The sequence below is a fragment of the Puntigrus tetrazona genome, chromosome 8 (assembly GCF_018831695.1).
Source record: "Puntigrus tetrazona isolate hp1 chromosome 8, ASM1883169v1, whole genome shotgun sequence".
In the NCBI taxonomy this organism is placed as follows: domain Eukaryota; kingdom Metazoa; phylum Chordata; class Actinopteri; order Cypriniformes; family Cyprinidae; genus Puntigrus; species Puntigrus tetrazona.
In genome coordinates this window covers 14,269,814-14,287,348 of record NC_056706.1, presented here as the reverse complement: position 1 = coordinate 14,287,348, position 17,535 = coordinate 14,269,814, and the positions used below count along the sequence as shown (strand labels likewise).

At 37.9% G+C, this 17,535-nt stretch overlaps 1 protein-coding gene and 1 long non-coding RNA gene across 2 annotated transcripts; one reads left to right on the top strand and one right to left on the bottom strand.

Moving 5' to 3' along the window:
• The first annotated feature begins 1,502 nt into the window (after positions 1–1,502).
• Positions 1,503–13,813, top strand: ercc6l2 (excision repair cross-complementation group 6-like 2). Its single transcript, XM_043247806.1, has 19 exons — positions 1,503–1,685; positions 1,970–2,021; positions 2,100–2,484; positions 2,566–2,676; positions 2,775–2,968; positions 3,413–3,574; positions 3,755–3,962; positions 4,055–4,312; positions 4,430–4,549; positions 6,370–6,441; positions 6,599–6,744; positions 6,855–6,950; positions 7,460–7,559; positions 7,723–7,875; positions 8,154–8,225; positions 8,963–9,620; positions 10,069–10,223; positions 11,009–11,175; positions 12,618–13,813. The coding sequence occupies exons 3-19, from the start codon at positions 2,212–2,214 to the stop codon at positions 13,492–13,494; spliced, it is 3,822 nt and encodes a 1,273-aa protein (XP_043103741.1). The 5' UTR covers positions 1,503–1,685; positions 1,970–2,021; positions 2,100–2,211; the 3' UTR covers positions 13,495–13,813.
• A 149-nt stretch (positions 13,814–13,962) lies between these two features.
• On the bottom strand, positions 13,963–16,054 carry LOC122350999. The gene is made up of 3 exons (XR_006251670.1): positions 16,033–16,054; positions 15,841–15,938; positions 13,963–14,404 (listed from the first exon to the last, which is right to left on the bottom strand). It is a non-coding gene; the product is annotated as an uncharacterized LOC122350999 (long non-coding RNA).
• Between the last annotated feature and the right edge of the window lie 1,481 nt (positions 16,055–17,535).

The window sequence follows — 17,535 nt, the reverse complement described above, 5'->3', positions numbered from 1 at the left end:
ATGAAAATATAAGGAAACAGCCTGTCGTTATTGTTATCCAAGCTACAGATGAGGAGGAAGTGGCGGACGGCCCCGTGTTGTCCGCTCTACTACGGCACACGGCAAGACAAAAATGGAGCTTTCTGTTCCTCCTCTCTCAACGCTGGGAATTTATAGGGCAGCTGCTGCAGATGTTCTTATAAAGAAGCCCAAACAGTCATGACAGACGGTTTACATAGCAGTGGGCATAGCACTGGGCCGCTACTACTGTTCTTCTACTGTGACGGACCGGTCTGTTTGCCCCCTGTGAAAAACAGCCGCTCAGGATGGGTGGTAATGGTGAGGTCAGTCAGAATGAATGCGTTAAAGAGATACGGACCACCCCTGCGCGAAACCATTAACCGCTTTCGTTGACCATAATTAGCAGATTTGCTGGCCCCCCGGGAAAGAAGCGCATGATCTAGTAGACATACGTTAGGAGACAATCAAACACACGGCCTACCTGATGGAGGTCGTGCTGTTGCTGTGCTAGTTTGCACTGATCTGGTCTGGTTACCAGGCACAACCTGCTGTATTTAACTGCAATGGAAAATATTTTGATTTGAAGCTTGGCTGTCGGCAGATGATTGATCGGGTGCTTAGGTAGAATATATGCCTTTTTTGCAGATAGAACAATAAAGCCTCAGTTTTCCCACAGCTCATGTGTAGCTGATTTAAAGATTTTATTATTGTTGATATTATTTAGATTATTTAGCCAATGTTATTTTAGTATCATTTATAGTACGTATTAATATTTTTAGATTTTTTTTTGTTTTTACTTTCAGATTTAATTTTAGTGTTATGCACATTTTTATTATTTTTATTTAATTTTTTTGCTGTTTTTTAGGCAACATTTCTTTCTTTTTTAAATCTATTTCAGCTTTATTGTCGTTTAATGTTTAAGTTATTTGTTTAATCAGTTTTAACTGACAAAAACAACTATAACTTCGTGCTAAAAAATATTTGACCTACATTTAATTTTTAATTTACTGCAATTACAATTATTATTTTATATATTATGTATATGTATTAATATTTCGAGCTTTTTATTTTATTATTATCTCTTTAATATAAGTTTTTATTTTACGTTTTAATAATTATGTGCTTTTGACATTTTTTATTAGGTTTTTGCTGTTGTTTTTAGGCAAAACACTAATTTTCTTTTTTGTATTTGATTTTTATTATTTCATTTAACTTTAAAAAAAAAAAAAAAAAGTTTTAATTAACGCTGTTCACTTCTTGCACATTTAAGGTCCCTTTACAGTGTAAATATTAAGAGCTAAAATATATTTGATCTTAGTGTATTCGTTTAAAATTTAATTTACTGTAATCATCTCTATTAAGAACTGAAATATATTTCATCTTACTTTATTTATTTCATATCTAATATACTATTACTAACTATTTTATTTTACTTTCCTTTACTCCTAGCGCTTGTAGGGAAAGTGCTGCTCTGAACACACAGATAGATAAATAAACGCAAGCTCCCTGTGTTGCGACGCTGTGTGCAGCATGATGCTAGCTAGATGAGAATGAAATTAAACACGTTCACACGCAGAGGGGAAACTGCCTGTTTATCACAGTTAATCAGCAATCTTCACAGTTAGCTCTGCAATAAATATATGCCGTCCCAGAAACTTCAGCGAGACTATAATGAATTCATAATGGTAAGACCAAACTGATATCCACTGTGTAACAAATGAACGTAGATCAGCGTTTTAAAACGGTCGAAACGCGTAAAGAACACTTGAATCAAAACAAATTAACGTGTAATTAAAGCAGTCGTCGCAGTCACGTTACATCTGTTTATAAACATTAGTGAATTGATTCGTGTCAGACGAAACGGTATCATGTAGTGAACCTACTGAGATCATGTAAGGGATAATATTTTTAAATCATTGCCATGTTGTTCATAAACTGTATGGCTTGCTTTTGTCTTTCTTCACAAAAGGTTGTATGAAAGCCGTTGTATGAAAAAAACAACAAAAAAAACCATGCTGACGGTAAGTAAAGTAGGATTCTGCTCTTTATCTTTACCTTTAACCTTTAAGCCTGCTAAGATTTCAGTATTTGTTTTGCAGGTTAAGTGTAGTCTACTCAACAAAATGACTTTTGTGCTGAAAAGTCTGTCACAGCTGAACAAGACTTTGCCCAGCTAGCACCCGTGTTGAAGTGGACGCGTTCTCTGTGGAGATGGAGGAGGAAGACTTATTTACAAAGCGCCAGGATGCTAGAACATCACTTCCTCAGTTTGAGGATGAGCGTCCTCTCTTTCACAGTAATCGGACGCCGCCGGGTCCTCCGGAGCCGTTTCTGCTGTCGGGAAGTGATGTGACAGTTCCATACACCATCAATCGATATTTACGTGACTACCAGCGAGAAGGCATAAAATTTATCTATCATAACTACGCCAAATCTAGAGGATGCATTTTGGGTGACGACATGGGTCTTGGAAAGACTGTCCAGGTGTGTAAATATGTACATTACAATTACAAAGAATAAACTCAGCAAGGACTGCTCATTTTCCCCTTTCTTTTCGTGCTTTAGGTCATAGGTTTCCTGGCTGCAGTTCTGCGAAAAACGGGTACATGGAAAGACGTCGAAAACAATAAGCCACAGTTTTTGTTGTCACAGAAGCCAACGGAAGAGGTTCAGAAGGTATTATGAACGTCAGATCTAATATTTCCGTGTTAGGTGATTTTCTATTGCATAATACTGCATTAAAAGCCATGCATTTTATGTTCGTTTCTACTCAGGTTTTTCTCATTGTGGCTCCGCTCTCTGTTCTCTACAACTGGAAAGATGAGTTAGATACGTGGGGTCATTTCAGAGTGGTGGTCGTGCATGGTGTGAGGAAGGACGAAGAATTGGCTCGTGTGCAGAGAGGGAGGTGTGAGGTTGCTCTTACAACTTATGAGACCCTTAGACTCTGTTTGGACCAGTTTAACAGGTATGTTATAGCTGTTGAGTGATGTTTATGCCACACGTTTTATTATAATTTTTATTACAGAGTTACCATGTCGCGTCATGTTCTCTTATGCTCACCAAGGCTATAATAAAGAATAAAAAAGTGATTTGTTTCATGGATAATAATGAAAAGATTTTACATTTTTTTTCTTTTAAATGTATTTTTTAAGGATTTTTTTGATTAAAAAGAAAGATTGTAAGAGCAGCGTTTATTTCAATTAAAAAAAAACTGTATTTTTCACTTTAATGCATCGTTGCTAAAACAAACAAACAAACACATTTAGTATATTGGACAATGGTTACTGCCCAAGTTCATGATTCAGTGTAGTTTTCAACATATTCTATTTCTGCCTTCGTTTGCAACTGAAATGCAAATTATGTTATTTGGTCTTTTACACCATTTACTGTCTCGCTTGGTTTTGTGCAGTATTGACTGGGCTGCCGTTTTCGTTGACGAAGCTCACAAAATAAAGAACCCAAAGTCTCAGATCACTCAAGCCATGAAGAACATGGGATGTAAAGTGAGGGTTGGACTGACAGGAACAATCCTTCAGAACAACCTGGAGGAATTGTGGTGTGTTATGGACTGGTGAGGCACTCAGAAAGCATTACCATTACTCGTGTTGCATTTTGATTTCGATGGTGACTTAATGACGGTCACAGCTTTTGTAGGCAGTTTACTTGGTTTCGAAACTTGGTTATGTCACATTGTGCCAATAAAGTGTTATGATAATGTTAATTTCTCCATTAATTCACTTAAACGTCACAGGGCCATTCCTGGATGCCTGGGTTCTCTGGTGGGTTTTAAAAACAGGTTTTCGGACCCCATTGAGCATGGACAAAAGCACACCGTGACAAAAAGAGCTCTAGCAGAAGGCCGTCAAGCAGTTCAGGACCTTGCCAAAAAACTCTCACACTGGTTCCTCAGGAGAACAAAGGCCCTCATCAGTGACCAGCTACCTAAGAAAGATGATCGAGTGAGTTAAGTCGAAAAAAAAAAGCTGAACTAGTATGTTATCTCGTAGCATGTGCTCTAGTGTGAGCTGCTCCTGGTGTTGTTCCTCTCCAGGTGGTGTATTGCTCTCTCACAGACTTCCAGCGGAAGGTGTATCGCGCCGTGCTGGACACAGAGGATGTGACTCTGCTGTTGCAGAGCTCAGGAAAGTGTCACTGTGGCAGTGGCCGTCCACGGAAGACGTGCTGCTACAAACTTAATGCTAACGGTGTGCCGGTTAGATACCTGTACTTTAGTTATCTGACTATCCTGAGAAAGGTGGCCAATCATGTTGCGCTGCTTCAGTCCAAAGAAGGAAGCAGCAAAAAACAGGTTAGTAATTGGCTGTAGTGGAAAAGTTTGTGTAGTGGATTGAAAAGTTTTAGGTTTTGGAGGTTTTTCATCAAATCATGTCATTGGCTCAAAATGCTTTTGTTTTTCCAACCACAGGAGAAATATGTGACAGCCATTTGTGAGCAAGTTTTTAGGAAGTTTCCAGATTTCATTGGGAGGTGCAAACAAGCAGCCTTTGAAGCGATGTCTGACCCCATGTACAGTGGAAAAATGAAGGTGAGACATCAAGTACTTTTAGGTTAGGGTTATCATTTCTTTCTGATTTTTACTCACTCTTACGACGTTTTCTTTGGCCTCACTAAAGGAATGATCACAAATGGACACAATTTTCGTAATTTCATCTCTGCATGCCACCAGAATATAATTGGTGCAGACTTTAAGCTTTAATGCAAGGGCTTGAACAAAAATCTAACATAAAATGCTTATTAATTACAACCATTTTTATACACAGTCCCCTATTTCAGAGGCTCAAATATAATTGGATAATAAAATATTATCATAAATAGAATGTTCATTTTTAATATTTTGCTGAAAATCCTTTGCAGGCAATGATTGCCTCAAGTCCCTGACTCACAGACATCACCAAAGATTGGGTTTCCTTTGTGATGCTGTACCAGGTCTTTACTGAAGCTTACTTCAGTTCTTATTTGTTTGTGGGTCTTTCTGCCTCTAGTTTTGTCTTCCTCAGTTGATATGAGGGTTGGAATCAGGAAAATTACTTTGGATCATGATACGTTCCACACCTTCTCTATACTTTTCTCTTCCTGTCATTCTCTTACAGGATGATCTTAATTTCAGCTATTCAGAGAATGCTTTTCTAGCTTTTTTGGACAGTTTTACTGGGAAACTTTAATCTGACCTTGTTTGCAGCTTGTGGTGAAACTCTTTATTTGCTCTTTATAGTGTTCTCTGGATTGTAGGCTATGACAGTGACACATTTACCTCTAGGAGAGGGTTCATCTCTTGACCCGGATGTTGTGAAAGAGTTTTTCTTTACTTTGTAGAGGATCCTCCAATCATCCACCACTGTTGTCCTCCGTAAACTCCAAGGACTTTTTACGTTGCTGAGCTCATCATTGTATTCCTTTTTTCTCTGAATGTAGCATCGCCTAATGTTCCTGCTATCTCTAATAGATTTGCTTTGTTTTTGAAGCCTAACAATTGTCTGTTCCATTTATATGGAGAGCTCATTTGACCACATGATGTCAAATGACACACTTAGAATCATCTTCAGACCTTTTACCTGCTTAACTGATTTAAAAATAACAAAGAAATAGCTCATGTCTGTCCATAAAACCAGTCCAACTGCTTATAAAAAAGAGGGGACGTACATACTAAACTGTTAATGCCTTACATATACTTATATCTTCTTGGTGATAACACATTGTTTTTTTGTTTTGTTTTTTGCAAGACCTTAAAAGGGATGTACATGGTCGATGAATCTCATTGTAGGACTCATAGTAACATGCAACGAAACATACTTTTTTTTTATTTAATTTGCATGTTACAGTTATTAGCATCAAGGGTGCTCAAGCTTCAAACGAACAGCATAGAAAAGTTGCTCTGCCAAGATATCTTCATTTCCAGTCCGTTCCGGATTTTTCCCTGGCAATATGGAGATTAATAAACCCTCTTGTGGCTAGCACTGGCCCTGAGCTGTCTTCCTTCGCAGGCTGTGGATACACTTCCTTGAGAAATAACAAGGACAGTATTTAGCGTTTCTTCAGGCCTTCCTTTCAAAGGTTTCCCCCTCCCTTTAGCTGGAGCATCTTGAGGGTGCTGTTATTGGCAGATGCTGAGTTACTGGCATCCTCACAAGAATGGGCGCTGGTTTCTGAAACATCAGCAATAGAAAGAAAAGACACAGCCCGCTCTGTTAATCTCTACCCAGTGGCCGCTGACTGAGTTGTTAGTTCTCGTTTTCTCATTGCGATTTAAATGAAAACCTTTGTGTTTTCTTATGTTATGATAAGCAGGATTGTCTTTGCACCAGTCATCATTTTGTGAAGCACGTCCTGTTTTTCTTCCTGTTCCAGGTTCTGCAAAAGCTGCTCAACCACTTTATCGCAAAGAAAGACAAAGTTCTACTTTTCTCCCTCTCCACCAAGGTGAGATGGTTGCAAATATTTGTTGACATATTTAAAAAAAACGTTTTTTTCCTGTGTTTAGCAAAATATATAAATCTAATTCATTTTAATCGATTGACGGTCCTTATTTTAGTATGTGTGAATCATGTAAAACAAACCTTTCTTTATATTTTAACAGCTGTTAGATGTTCTAGAAAGCTATTGTATGGCCGAGGGTCTGGAGTACCACAGACTGGATGGAAACACCAAGTCTAAGGACCGAGTTAGGATAGTGAAAGAGTTCAACAGCTCTCGGGACGTCAACCTGTGTCTGGTGTCTACCTTGTGAGTGTGGCTTTAGAAGTTGTTTCGTTATGCCTTTTATGTACAAGATCTTGCATACATTTATGACAGCATGATTCATAATGACTTTGATCCTCATGTTTCTTCTCTAGGGCGGGTGGGCTTGGTCTCAACTTTGTTGGAGCGAATGTTGTCGTGTTGTTTGATCCAACATGGAATCCTGCCAATGATCTTCAGGCTATTGACAGGTGAGAAAACAGTCATAAAATTACATTTACATTTCATAACAGCATGCCAGATAGATGAAGAATTATGTATTGAATACTGACAATCATTCTCAAAATTCAGCACCGGTAAAAATACTGCAGTACAAAGGATTGAAAGAAATGAATGTTTTTGTTTACCAAAATTAATCAGAATTGATTTCACCAAATCTTTACTAAAGATTTTACAAAACTTCAGTTTCAGATAAATGATGAACGTTTTATTAAAGAATGCTGGAAAAATTTAATGTTTCATAAAAATATTAAGCAAAACAAGGGTTTCAGCATATATCAGCATATATGAAAGATTTCTAAAGCATCATGTGACACTGAATATTGGTGTAATTGTTGCCAAAAAATCAGCTTTGCCATCACAGGATTATTATATTTTAAAATGTAAAATGAAATACAGTTGTTTTAAATTATAAAAAATTCATAAGAGCATAAGAGACCAATATATATGGACCTGTAATTCTATCTGCTTTCATTTACAGGGTTTATCGTATTGGCCAGTGCAGGGATGTGAGCGTCTTTAGACTTATTTCTTTAGGAACAGTAGAGGAGATCATATACCTGCGCCAGATTTACAAACAGGTATGTTCATAAAAATGCATAAAAGGTGAATAAATATATACTTGGGTGAATTTGCATTTAAATTAGTAATTTGGAACAAATCACTTATTGTGTATGTACACGTTTTTACAGTGTGCTTATATATATATAATGTTTTGGGTTTTTTTTCTTGTTTTTTTGACAGCAACTTCAGTCATCAGTCCTAGGCCAGGAGAATGCTAGACGCTACTTTGAAGCTGTTCAGGGAATCGACGGCCAGGCAGGAGAGCTGTTTGGCATTCGAAACCTTTTTCGTCTGCAGACTGATGGCACCTGTCTTACCCACCGCATCCTGGAGGTAAAAAGTCAAAACCGTCCTCTAACTTAGCATTCCACTCCTGCGTATATCTGTAATATACATCTGTTATATCAGTCGGTTGTGTCTGCCCTAGTCCTGTGGTATTAATGTAGATTTTCAGTGCAGATCGTAGATTTGTAATTTAGAGGTTCTGAAGAGCATGTGCATGCTATCTAAAAGGTTTCTACATATCCCTAATGACATCCCTTTAACAAACTGTTTATATGAAATGAATTCCTTCTCATTGACATGATGGGAATCGCGTGTTCGGTTCACAGAGGGAGGGCCGAGTGGAGGTGGGGATCATGACGGCCAGAACTCAAGCTCTGGACGAGAGTGTGCAGGAGCCAGTGAGTACTCACCCTTTCACAGACCCGTGTCTGAAGTGTTTCTATTTCCCACCCATTCCTCTCCTCTTCTTTCCCATCATCCATCTGTTCCCACGGCATGACAGGCGAACACATGGTCATAATCAACCCCCTCTCAAGCCCAATGGTGAAGACCACACAGAAACGTACTATCTATACCACATTTATTTACTCAGCAGAGGCCTTATCTAATTGTTCTTCTGGAAAAAACCTCACACATTGTTATTCTGAAGAGGGTGAGCAATGACTGCAGTGCCACAGCTTGTTAAAATCAACGTTTTACTGAAAACTGGATATCAATTAAAGTGTGGTACAGTTGTGTTTTGTGTTATTGTTATTTTGCAACCTTTCAGATTTTTTTTTTATATATTTTATTTTATTCAGTTTAGACCAATAGCTTAAATGTAATTGTTCATCTTAATCAATATCAATAGCAGAAAGCTATAGTGTGTATTATGTATAGAGTGCTATATTGTGGATTTATTATGGGATAGAGAGAGAGAGAGATTGATTTTTGGTTCCAATCCATAAATTCAGGAAAACTAATAAAAAGGAACAAATTTAAAATTATCTACAACTTCAGAGCCGAAATAAAGCCACATAACTGTTTGAAGAGCGACTCACTAAACTTTTGTATCTTTATTTTTCATATTTATATACAAAATACGTGTTTAATCATCTTCAGCATAAAACTAACAGACCCTTATGATTCACCTCAGGATCTTCAGTCAGCAGATGCTGCTACCGAGAGAGCAGGTGGATCAACTGGGGGTGGGTTTAAACCTGCTGGTGTGTTGGACTTCAGCAGTGCGAGTGAGGATGAAGATCCCTGCTGTTCCAGGTCCAGGCCCTCAGAAGCACACACAGGAGAAGAGGGGGGAGCTGGCGCTAACTGCATTGGCAATATGGGTCTTTATGGTCTGCTCCAAAGACAAATGGCTCAGAGAGCACGGCAGGAGACGGACAGTGACGAGGACTCTAGTAGCCCGGATGAGGACAACTGCAAAAAACCCACCACGATTAAGGAACAAACATCTAAGACACGGGATCTGTTCACTGAATCCAAGGAAAGGGTGGATGGAGTCATTGATGGTAAACAACAGAAGAAATCAGCAGACCTTGAGCTTAAAGACCGCAACGACAGAATGACTGCTAGCAAGAAGCGTTTTCACAAAAGGGTGACGTTTGCAGAAAAAAGATGTGAAGATGAAAGTTTTACCTCATCAGAAGATGAAGTTCCCCAGGATGGGATTAGATATATGAAGGGGCAGGACAATAAATCTGGGAGGGAGAGTGCCACTCAAAAATCTTTGGGCATAAAGAGCCGAAACTCACGCCAAACATCAGGATCCACTGGAACACTGGACACATTATTAGGTGCAACATATAACTTGAACTATTTATTGGGAATATTTATTTATTATTTTTTACAAATCGTCACGCATAAATTTAATTACACATAAATTTAATTAAATAATAATAGATTTAATTAAAAATCACAGATAATTTACAGTAGGGATGCACAATAATCATCAGTGAACAACGGCTCTGTGTAGTAAATGCTGCTCAACATGATGGCGTTTACTGTTGATTACAGAACCGACATTACTGACAAAACAAACATTACATATCGGCCGATGATTATCGTGCATCCCTAATTTGCAGAAACCAAATAACAAATAAAAATATTAATGAACAATTACAGTAGAATTCACTGTGCTGTTTCAGTTAATGATGACAAATTTGGATGTTTTGTAGAAGATCGAAGAAAGTTTGGATTGCTTAAATGCACATACGTGAACATATTTTCTGACTTGTCTAACAGGGGGTCTTCAGGACGTGAGCTACACCCACTCTAACCAGAAGGTAGTGGGCTCCAGCAGAGCAGAAGACTGCCTGAGTCGTGCTGCCGTACGAGATGTGTTTGAACTGAACAAGCACTCGCAGCTTCTTGCAAACCAGCTTCCAGACTCCTCAGAGGTTTCAATTTTTTTTTTTTAGTTTTTATATATATGTGTGTGTGTATATATATATATATATATATATATATATATATATATATATATATATATATATATATATATATATACATGCTATATAAGATGAATTCAACAGTTGCTGAAATTTTTGCAATTTTTTAGGAATGTTTATATTACTTTTTTTTTTAAAGTTTAATCATACATATTTTCACACTTTTGCATATATGTTTGTAGTTGCACTGAAAAAATGTTGAACTGCATGTTGTCACATGAACAACACAATACTCATTTATTTTACAATCCTTAATTACACAAAACCTTTCTGAATTTCCTGCCAGATTTGAGGGAAAGTAAAAAAAAACCTCAAATGATTGATTCAGTAACTGCTTCATTCGGGGAAAGATTTAACTTAATAACTTTTAATAACTTAAAATGTAAACACCGGAACCACTGCATGACGCAGGATGTTTGTTGCATATTTTCTTTAAAATGTTGTAAAATACAGCCAGTTCAGCCGTTTTGTCCTTGGCTGTGTAAAATAAGTTTTTAGTGTAAATCTACTTCAAATGCAGGGCTGAAGTGTGCTATTTTTCAGCATTTCATACAGCATGACATTTATCTGAACTGGCTATGTTTTGTCCTTAATATGCTTTTTTAATAATTATATAATAATTAACATATCAAGTCCAGAAATTGGTGTTAATCAATTCAGACTTATTATAAAAAGATGTTTGATTGTTTGTTAAATAATTGTAAGAGCCCAGTTCTGTATTTCTTGTGTTGTAGACCCAGTCATCCGATCCCATACTCACAGATCACGTTGATGGAGGTCAGGCACTGCAGGAACATGGCAGACCCCGCAATGAACATCCAGTCAAACACACCCTCAAAAACTCTTACTGCCAGAACAATGTCACTGTCTTAGTAGGCGAGACACCCAGTAGCATGTGCAGGTAACTCTATGGTAACTCTATTCTCTGCTCCACAAACTTTGCTTTTGTCCTCACACAAAGATCAGAGTTGCCGTCAGCTCCACACGAAGCAAATAATCATGTCAATTGGGCTAAAAACACAAACACTAGAACAGCAAGTCAGTGAGAGGAATTTCCTGGTAGCGCAGGGCCAGGTGCCAGTTCTCCCCACAGCTATGGTGTGCTGCCCCCGCCTGGCCCCCGGGGCAGCAGGAGAGAGGGAAGACCACCCCAGAGCCCTCTCACCCACCCGTTTCCCAAGTCATGAGCAAAACCCCCTCTTTATTCTGCTTTTCTCCTCAGTACAGTCTCGTAAATGTGCTGTTTGTTCATGTAATGGCGAAAACACATACACGCAAGCATATACTCTTTTCCTTGATGAACTGCTGAAATGTGATTCAGCCATACACAGACACATACTTAAGGGTTTTGCTTCATAGATAGCTTTTGCTTTGGAACCACAAAGGGTGGCACCCACCATTAGAAGTTACGCCACAAGCAGCTTTTGAACTCTTTCAGTTTCAAATTTCTGAGAGGCTTTCCTTACTAGCGTTAACCCTAACTCTGAAGTTGTTGTTTTATGCTTTAAAATGGGTTTTTAAAATGTTACGTTTGTGGTTGGTAATTGAATTTATATTAAAAGGATACATCACCCAACATTTCTGTCATCAGTTCCACTCCCCTGCGTGACATTGCAAACCCGTACTTTATTTCCATTGAAGAACATAAAGGAAGATATTTGGAAGAATGTTGTTTTCCAAACAGTTTTAGTTAGCATTTATTTCCAATTCATTGTCAACAGACAAACAACATTTGGACATTTCTATTTAATGTTCCATAAGAACAAAAGTCAAGACAGGTTTGGACAACATGAGGGTGAATAAATGATGACAGAGTGTTTATATTTGACTGAACTCTCCATTTAAGAGCGTGCTTTATGTCACATGTTTTGTCGTTTTTAGCATTAAACAAATCTTCTGGTTCTTATTATGTTGTAACTTATGGGCTTTGGTTAAATGATATAATATAAAGACTGTCGTAATCATGCTCCCTGCCTGTATTTTGCAATGCAAGGAGTATAATGCTGTCTCTTTGAACACTACAATATACTCAACTGTTTTTAACTAAACAACACAAATTCCAAATTGTGTGGGCTAACACAAACGTAAACGATAAAATCAACCTTTTAGAACATGACATGGTTAGTTCAGGTTTAAAAATGTCACATGGTTTGACACTGTTCATGTATTCAAAATCAACATGTATACTTTTCAAAGAACTTGGCATAAATAGATTAAAAAAAAAATGTTCTTTTGGTCTTTTACCAGTATAAGCCAGAGTTGCCACGGATTAACAAATTAACATGCCTAAAAGGGTTTTGTGGTTAGCTATCTCTGACGATAAGATGATATTTGATCTTGCAGACAGCAGATGGAGGACATGGCTCAGTTCTTTGGATTCAACTCTGTGTGCGAGTTTGCGGAAGAGATTCTGAAGAACGATTCAGAGCAGAGACTGAGCCGATCACGGAGCTTCTACAGCCAGAAGAGCCCTGAACTTAAAGATATCATCGGTAAGACCTTTCCTAAACCCATCGAAACAGAGCCACCACCATCTCCAGCTAAACAAAGACCTACCTCAAAAAGAGCCCACCCAAACTCCCATCTTAAACCTCAAGTTGGGGTACCAACCCCTGAGGTTGAGGATGGAAGAAAAACATCAAAGAAAAAGAAAGTGGGTGAAACGGGAACCTCTGAGGTTCACCTTCACTGCAGCACAGACCTCACAAACAATAAAGTTAAAATGTCCTCCACAGACAAAAGCTCGACTTCTGGACATGTTCCTCAAAGGAGCTGTGCGCCAGCAGAAGAAAATAAAACCAACATTAATACTTCCTCACAACCATTCAAGGACAAGGAATACTCTACACGATCATCTTGTGTCTCCACAGATGATTGTGTTGCATCAAGCTCAACCCAGACCAACAGCTCCTCACAAATCACTGACCTTATAGGGGACACATCCATCCTGGACGACTTGTTCAAGCCAAAGAGGAAAACTGTGGACCAAGCTAGAGATGTGAAAGCATCCACGTGCACAGAAAGAGCAAAAAATAGAGGAAAGGACTTTTGGGACATTTTGAATGAGGGAAATGAGGAGAGCATTAACAAACTCACAGATCTGACAGAGGTGGAGAAGATCTGCAACAGTGTCAGTGTCTCTGCAAAGTCTAGGAATAATCAGGAAACCGAAAGCTCGCAGCTTTGGAAAAAAAATGAGAAATTTCTCTGGAAGCGATAGTTTTCTTTTTTATTTTTAATGATTATTTATAATGTTATGTTTTTATTGCAAGTGCATATACTTTTTATGTAAGTCCGTTTTTAATTACTTTTTTTTGTGTATGTTTTTTTTTTCCTCAGGTTTTAGTAGGTTTCACAGGACAATTGATTGTCAGTTAATGCTTTTATTATTGTTTTAGAAATCTTATTAGAGTTCTCAATGAAGGCATAAGGATTTAAATTTGCAATGTGTTTTTTTTTTTATAAAAGAAGAATTTAGCCATTGAAAAAAAACAATACAAAAAAAGAATATTATAATAAAGGAACATGGATAAAGATGCTTCATTGGTGGTTTCATTACATATTTTGAAAATTGGATGAACTAAAAAAGTAATGTGTAATACATTCAAATAGAATTAATTAAAATCTATCTTTTAACATTGTATATTTAAAAAAAACCCAAATGTTAATAAGCAATTTTAAAATGTATTTCCTTAAATATTTTACAGTATTTATATTGTAATTGGAACATTTTCTTTTCCACACAACTGCCTCTCATTTGGTTTCAGGCAGCTAAATGTCTTAAATAGTTGGTGGTCTTGGACCTCAGACCAAAAAGTGTTGTAAATAGTTTTGAAGTAGTGTAATTGCTTTGATGAAGTGGCATGAATCTCTCTCACCGCAGTCTCTCTTTCATGAAAGCTTAAGGCCGCTGCTGCTCGTTTCATCTCGTCTGCTGTGAGCCGCAGAGATCAGCGCCTGTTGCTATCCTCATTACAGCTGCATTCAGTGCATTAGCGGTGGCACTACGAGGGAAATGACACATGTGACCTGCAGCTGTCGTCTCGCATCAATCAGCTGTTGCACCGAGGTAAACGGAGGGTCTCGGAGGGGAATCGCTAGCATTTTCACTCTTGATCTCCTCTTAAATGCTGAAATTAGAAAGTGTTGATAGTTATTAATTCAAACCAAGACAAGTTGGGTCTACAACAGGACACTTCAGACAGCCTCCAAACTTCTAAGGATGGTGTATTGTATTCACGCAACATTTGCCACAATTGTTTGGGTGGTTAGCTTACAAAAAATACTTTTTAAGAGGTTTAGATTTTGTTCTGTACCATAAAGGCCTTTCAAAACACTAAAGGGAGAGTAGGATGGACTTACTGCTAAAACTAGTTTCCAAATTGATCTTCGGTTCTTTCTGTGTGTTCCTGATCATCGTGTAGGTACTGGTGGAAATTTGGATTTTTTTACAGATTAGAAAAGATTAGAAAATGACTTCTGAATAAATCTCACAGCATAGGCCTACATCAAGTCATTTAGATCATAGAGGCTTTCGCTGCCAAGAAAGCTTGAGAAACCCTGATTTAGTCTATGATTTAGTCTATATGCGGCTTTGAATCGGTCAATTGAAACTGAAATGTTTTAATCAATTTCTGCTATATGCAAACTCAGGAACTGAAAATATGTGGCATCTGCTTCTCATTACGCATAGCACCTTCATCCTGTTATTTCTCCATGCCGCACAAAGAGATATTCAGAAATAACTCTGTTTTTGCTTGTTTTAGTAGCACCTCCATCAGCACCGCAGTTCAGTCTGGAGCAGGTAGAACAAGCTGTTTGTTTTTCCTGATACAATAACCAAGACTGACTATGAGATCGGTCTGCTGCTGAACCTGATTTGCTTTGCTTATTTTTCAGTGTCACCGGGTGATTTGATTTGATTCCTGAGAGCGTGCAAGCAAGCCCAACCTCTGTCCAGACTGATGAAAAGGACGGCTTTCATTGAAATGCCATGTTTGATGAAGCAAAGCGTTGACTGAATCATGAACGTTTTTCTTTTTTGGCCAACTTGTCCCCCACAATGTTTGATACTGATGCCGCTTTGTTAGTTTTAAAAATTAAATGCAAACATTTAGGGAAGCAGTTCAGCCTCATTGGTCTAACTGTTCTCATCGATGACCAGTCGAATCAAAAAAGGGTGGTCTTTCAAAGAAGCAGATGATGATTCAAGCGTGACACTTGCGTGAAAAAGCGAGTGAGCTATAAATAACATCTTGTTATACAGACTACTTAAAGCTTCGGTCAAATTTAGCTGTTTTGAATCTTAAATATAGGATGAATCATTTCTGTGATTCGACTAAGGTCATTAATGAGTGAATGTGACGAGACAAACATTTAGTTTTCAACATATTATGCACACATTCACCGTTTTTCGTATTTCAGAATAGAAGAAAGCGATGACTGTTTTCTTTATCCCTTTAAAAATACATTGAAATCTTTCACTAATTTTGATCCTTAACTCATTTAATAACTGATTTCATATTCTTTTAAAACTTGCTGCCGGACCGCAAAAAAATTCCCCTACCTCATTTTATTAGGAAATTACAGCCGTGGTCACCATGGCGACGGGCGCACCATCATTAAGGTGAGGCCTCGGGCTTCAGCTGCGCGGATTTTCTCCCACTAAGTGTAACACGAGTAACTTATTGAAGATCACACCTCACAAAACCATTGGAACACCATAACAATAAACTTCCATTTAAAATGAAGGTCTGACCCCCGAAAGAGTTCCCACGTGCTCCTTCCTCGCTTGACCTAATTTGAAGTGTTTCGGTCCGTATTTAAGTAAGCAAACAAGGCCGAACCCACTTCCCAGATAGCGTTATTAATGATGCACGCCAAAAAAAGGAACAACTCTGACCACGAAAAGGGACACGTTCTACAAACAGGCAGTTCAGATGGTCTATTTGGTTCCAAATTGTGCATGTTATGTCTGTCCCAAGCGATGACGAATGGAACTTTTTGATATATTAGGGTAAATATTTACCCGTGGGGGAATAAGGCAGATTCTCTGTTTGATTGCCAGAGTTCAGTGTCATTTGATCCATTGTTTAGAGAATCGAGAGCTCGGTAAACAATCAATCCTCATACATCTGCCTGCTGTTTATGTGTGTAGGGACCCGAGGCCCTTGAAGCCGGACCACACAAGCAAAGCTTATTGAGACTGCAAGCAGTCAGACGCGGGGCGATGACAAAGCAGTCCTCTCGCTTTCATGTTCGCATTGCTGAAGCTGACGCGAAGCGCTGTGCTCGTTTATTTCGGCAGAAAATTTCCAACATGAAAACAAATTGTTGCCACATGACTACACGCAGCTGTTAAACGTCGCAAAATTGCAAATGAAAAATATTTTTCTCGTCTATTATCTAAAGTGTCCCAAAGGTGCCGGATTCATGTTTGCTGTGAGCAGTGGTTTGCGTTTGGCTTGTTTTAGGTGGGATCTTCGCAGACAAGACAGTTCGACGTTTACGAGAAACAAATGCTTCAACCGCAGTGCAACAAACTTCAAGGGTGATCTGTAAACCTCCCTCGTGAAAATGAAGTGTGTGTAATTGAATGCTCACTTGCAATCTTGAGAGTTATACTTTAATATATGTTTAGTCGCAAGGCCATTTAAAGGTAGTCCACTTTTATGACTGTTTCTCTTTACACACTAAACACAGAAAAATGAAAATTCTGTCATCAGTGAATCACTCTCATGTTGTTTCAAACCTTCATCTTAGGAACACAAATTAAGATCCAAGAGCTTTCTGACCCTACATAGAGCGCAACGCAATTTTAAAGGCCCAGAAAGGTAGTGATTAAGGACGTAGTGCAACCATAATGTTAAAAGAAAAGCTTGGAATACCAATAATTTTTGTGTGCAAAGAAAAAATATTTATATAAGTATATATATATATATATATATATATATATATATAATGTATGTATGTGTATATGTGTGTGTGTGTGTGTGTGTGTATATATGTATATGTATATGTGTAATATATATATATATATATATATATATATATATATATATATATATATATATATATATATATACACATTTTTAGCACTCAAACAAAACAGTCCTGTAGCAAAATTATGGGTGAGTAAACATGTTTCGCAGTTTGTACAATGTTTTTCATAGGAAATTTTATTGCTGTAACTGGTGGTTTCCCGCAGATTATATGATCTGCAATCCTGACTTATCCACCACTCGTGAATAAAAACATTAGA

Excerpts from the sequence above, each read along its gene's own strand:
- ercc6l2 (XM_043247806.1), top strand. The coding sequence starts at position 2,212 with ATGGAGGAGGAAGACTTATTTACAAAGCGCCAGGATGCTAGAACATCA. Across the intron at positions 2,969-3,412 it reads TGTTTGGACCAGTTTAACAG|TATTGACTGGGCTGCCGTTT; the intron begins GTATGTTATAGC and ends GGTTTTGTGCAG. Across the intron at positions 3,963-4,054 it reads TACCTAAGAAAGATGATCGA|GTGGTGTATTGCTCTCTCAC; the intron begins GTGAGTTAAGTC and ends GTTCCTCTCCAG.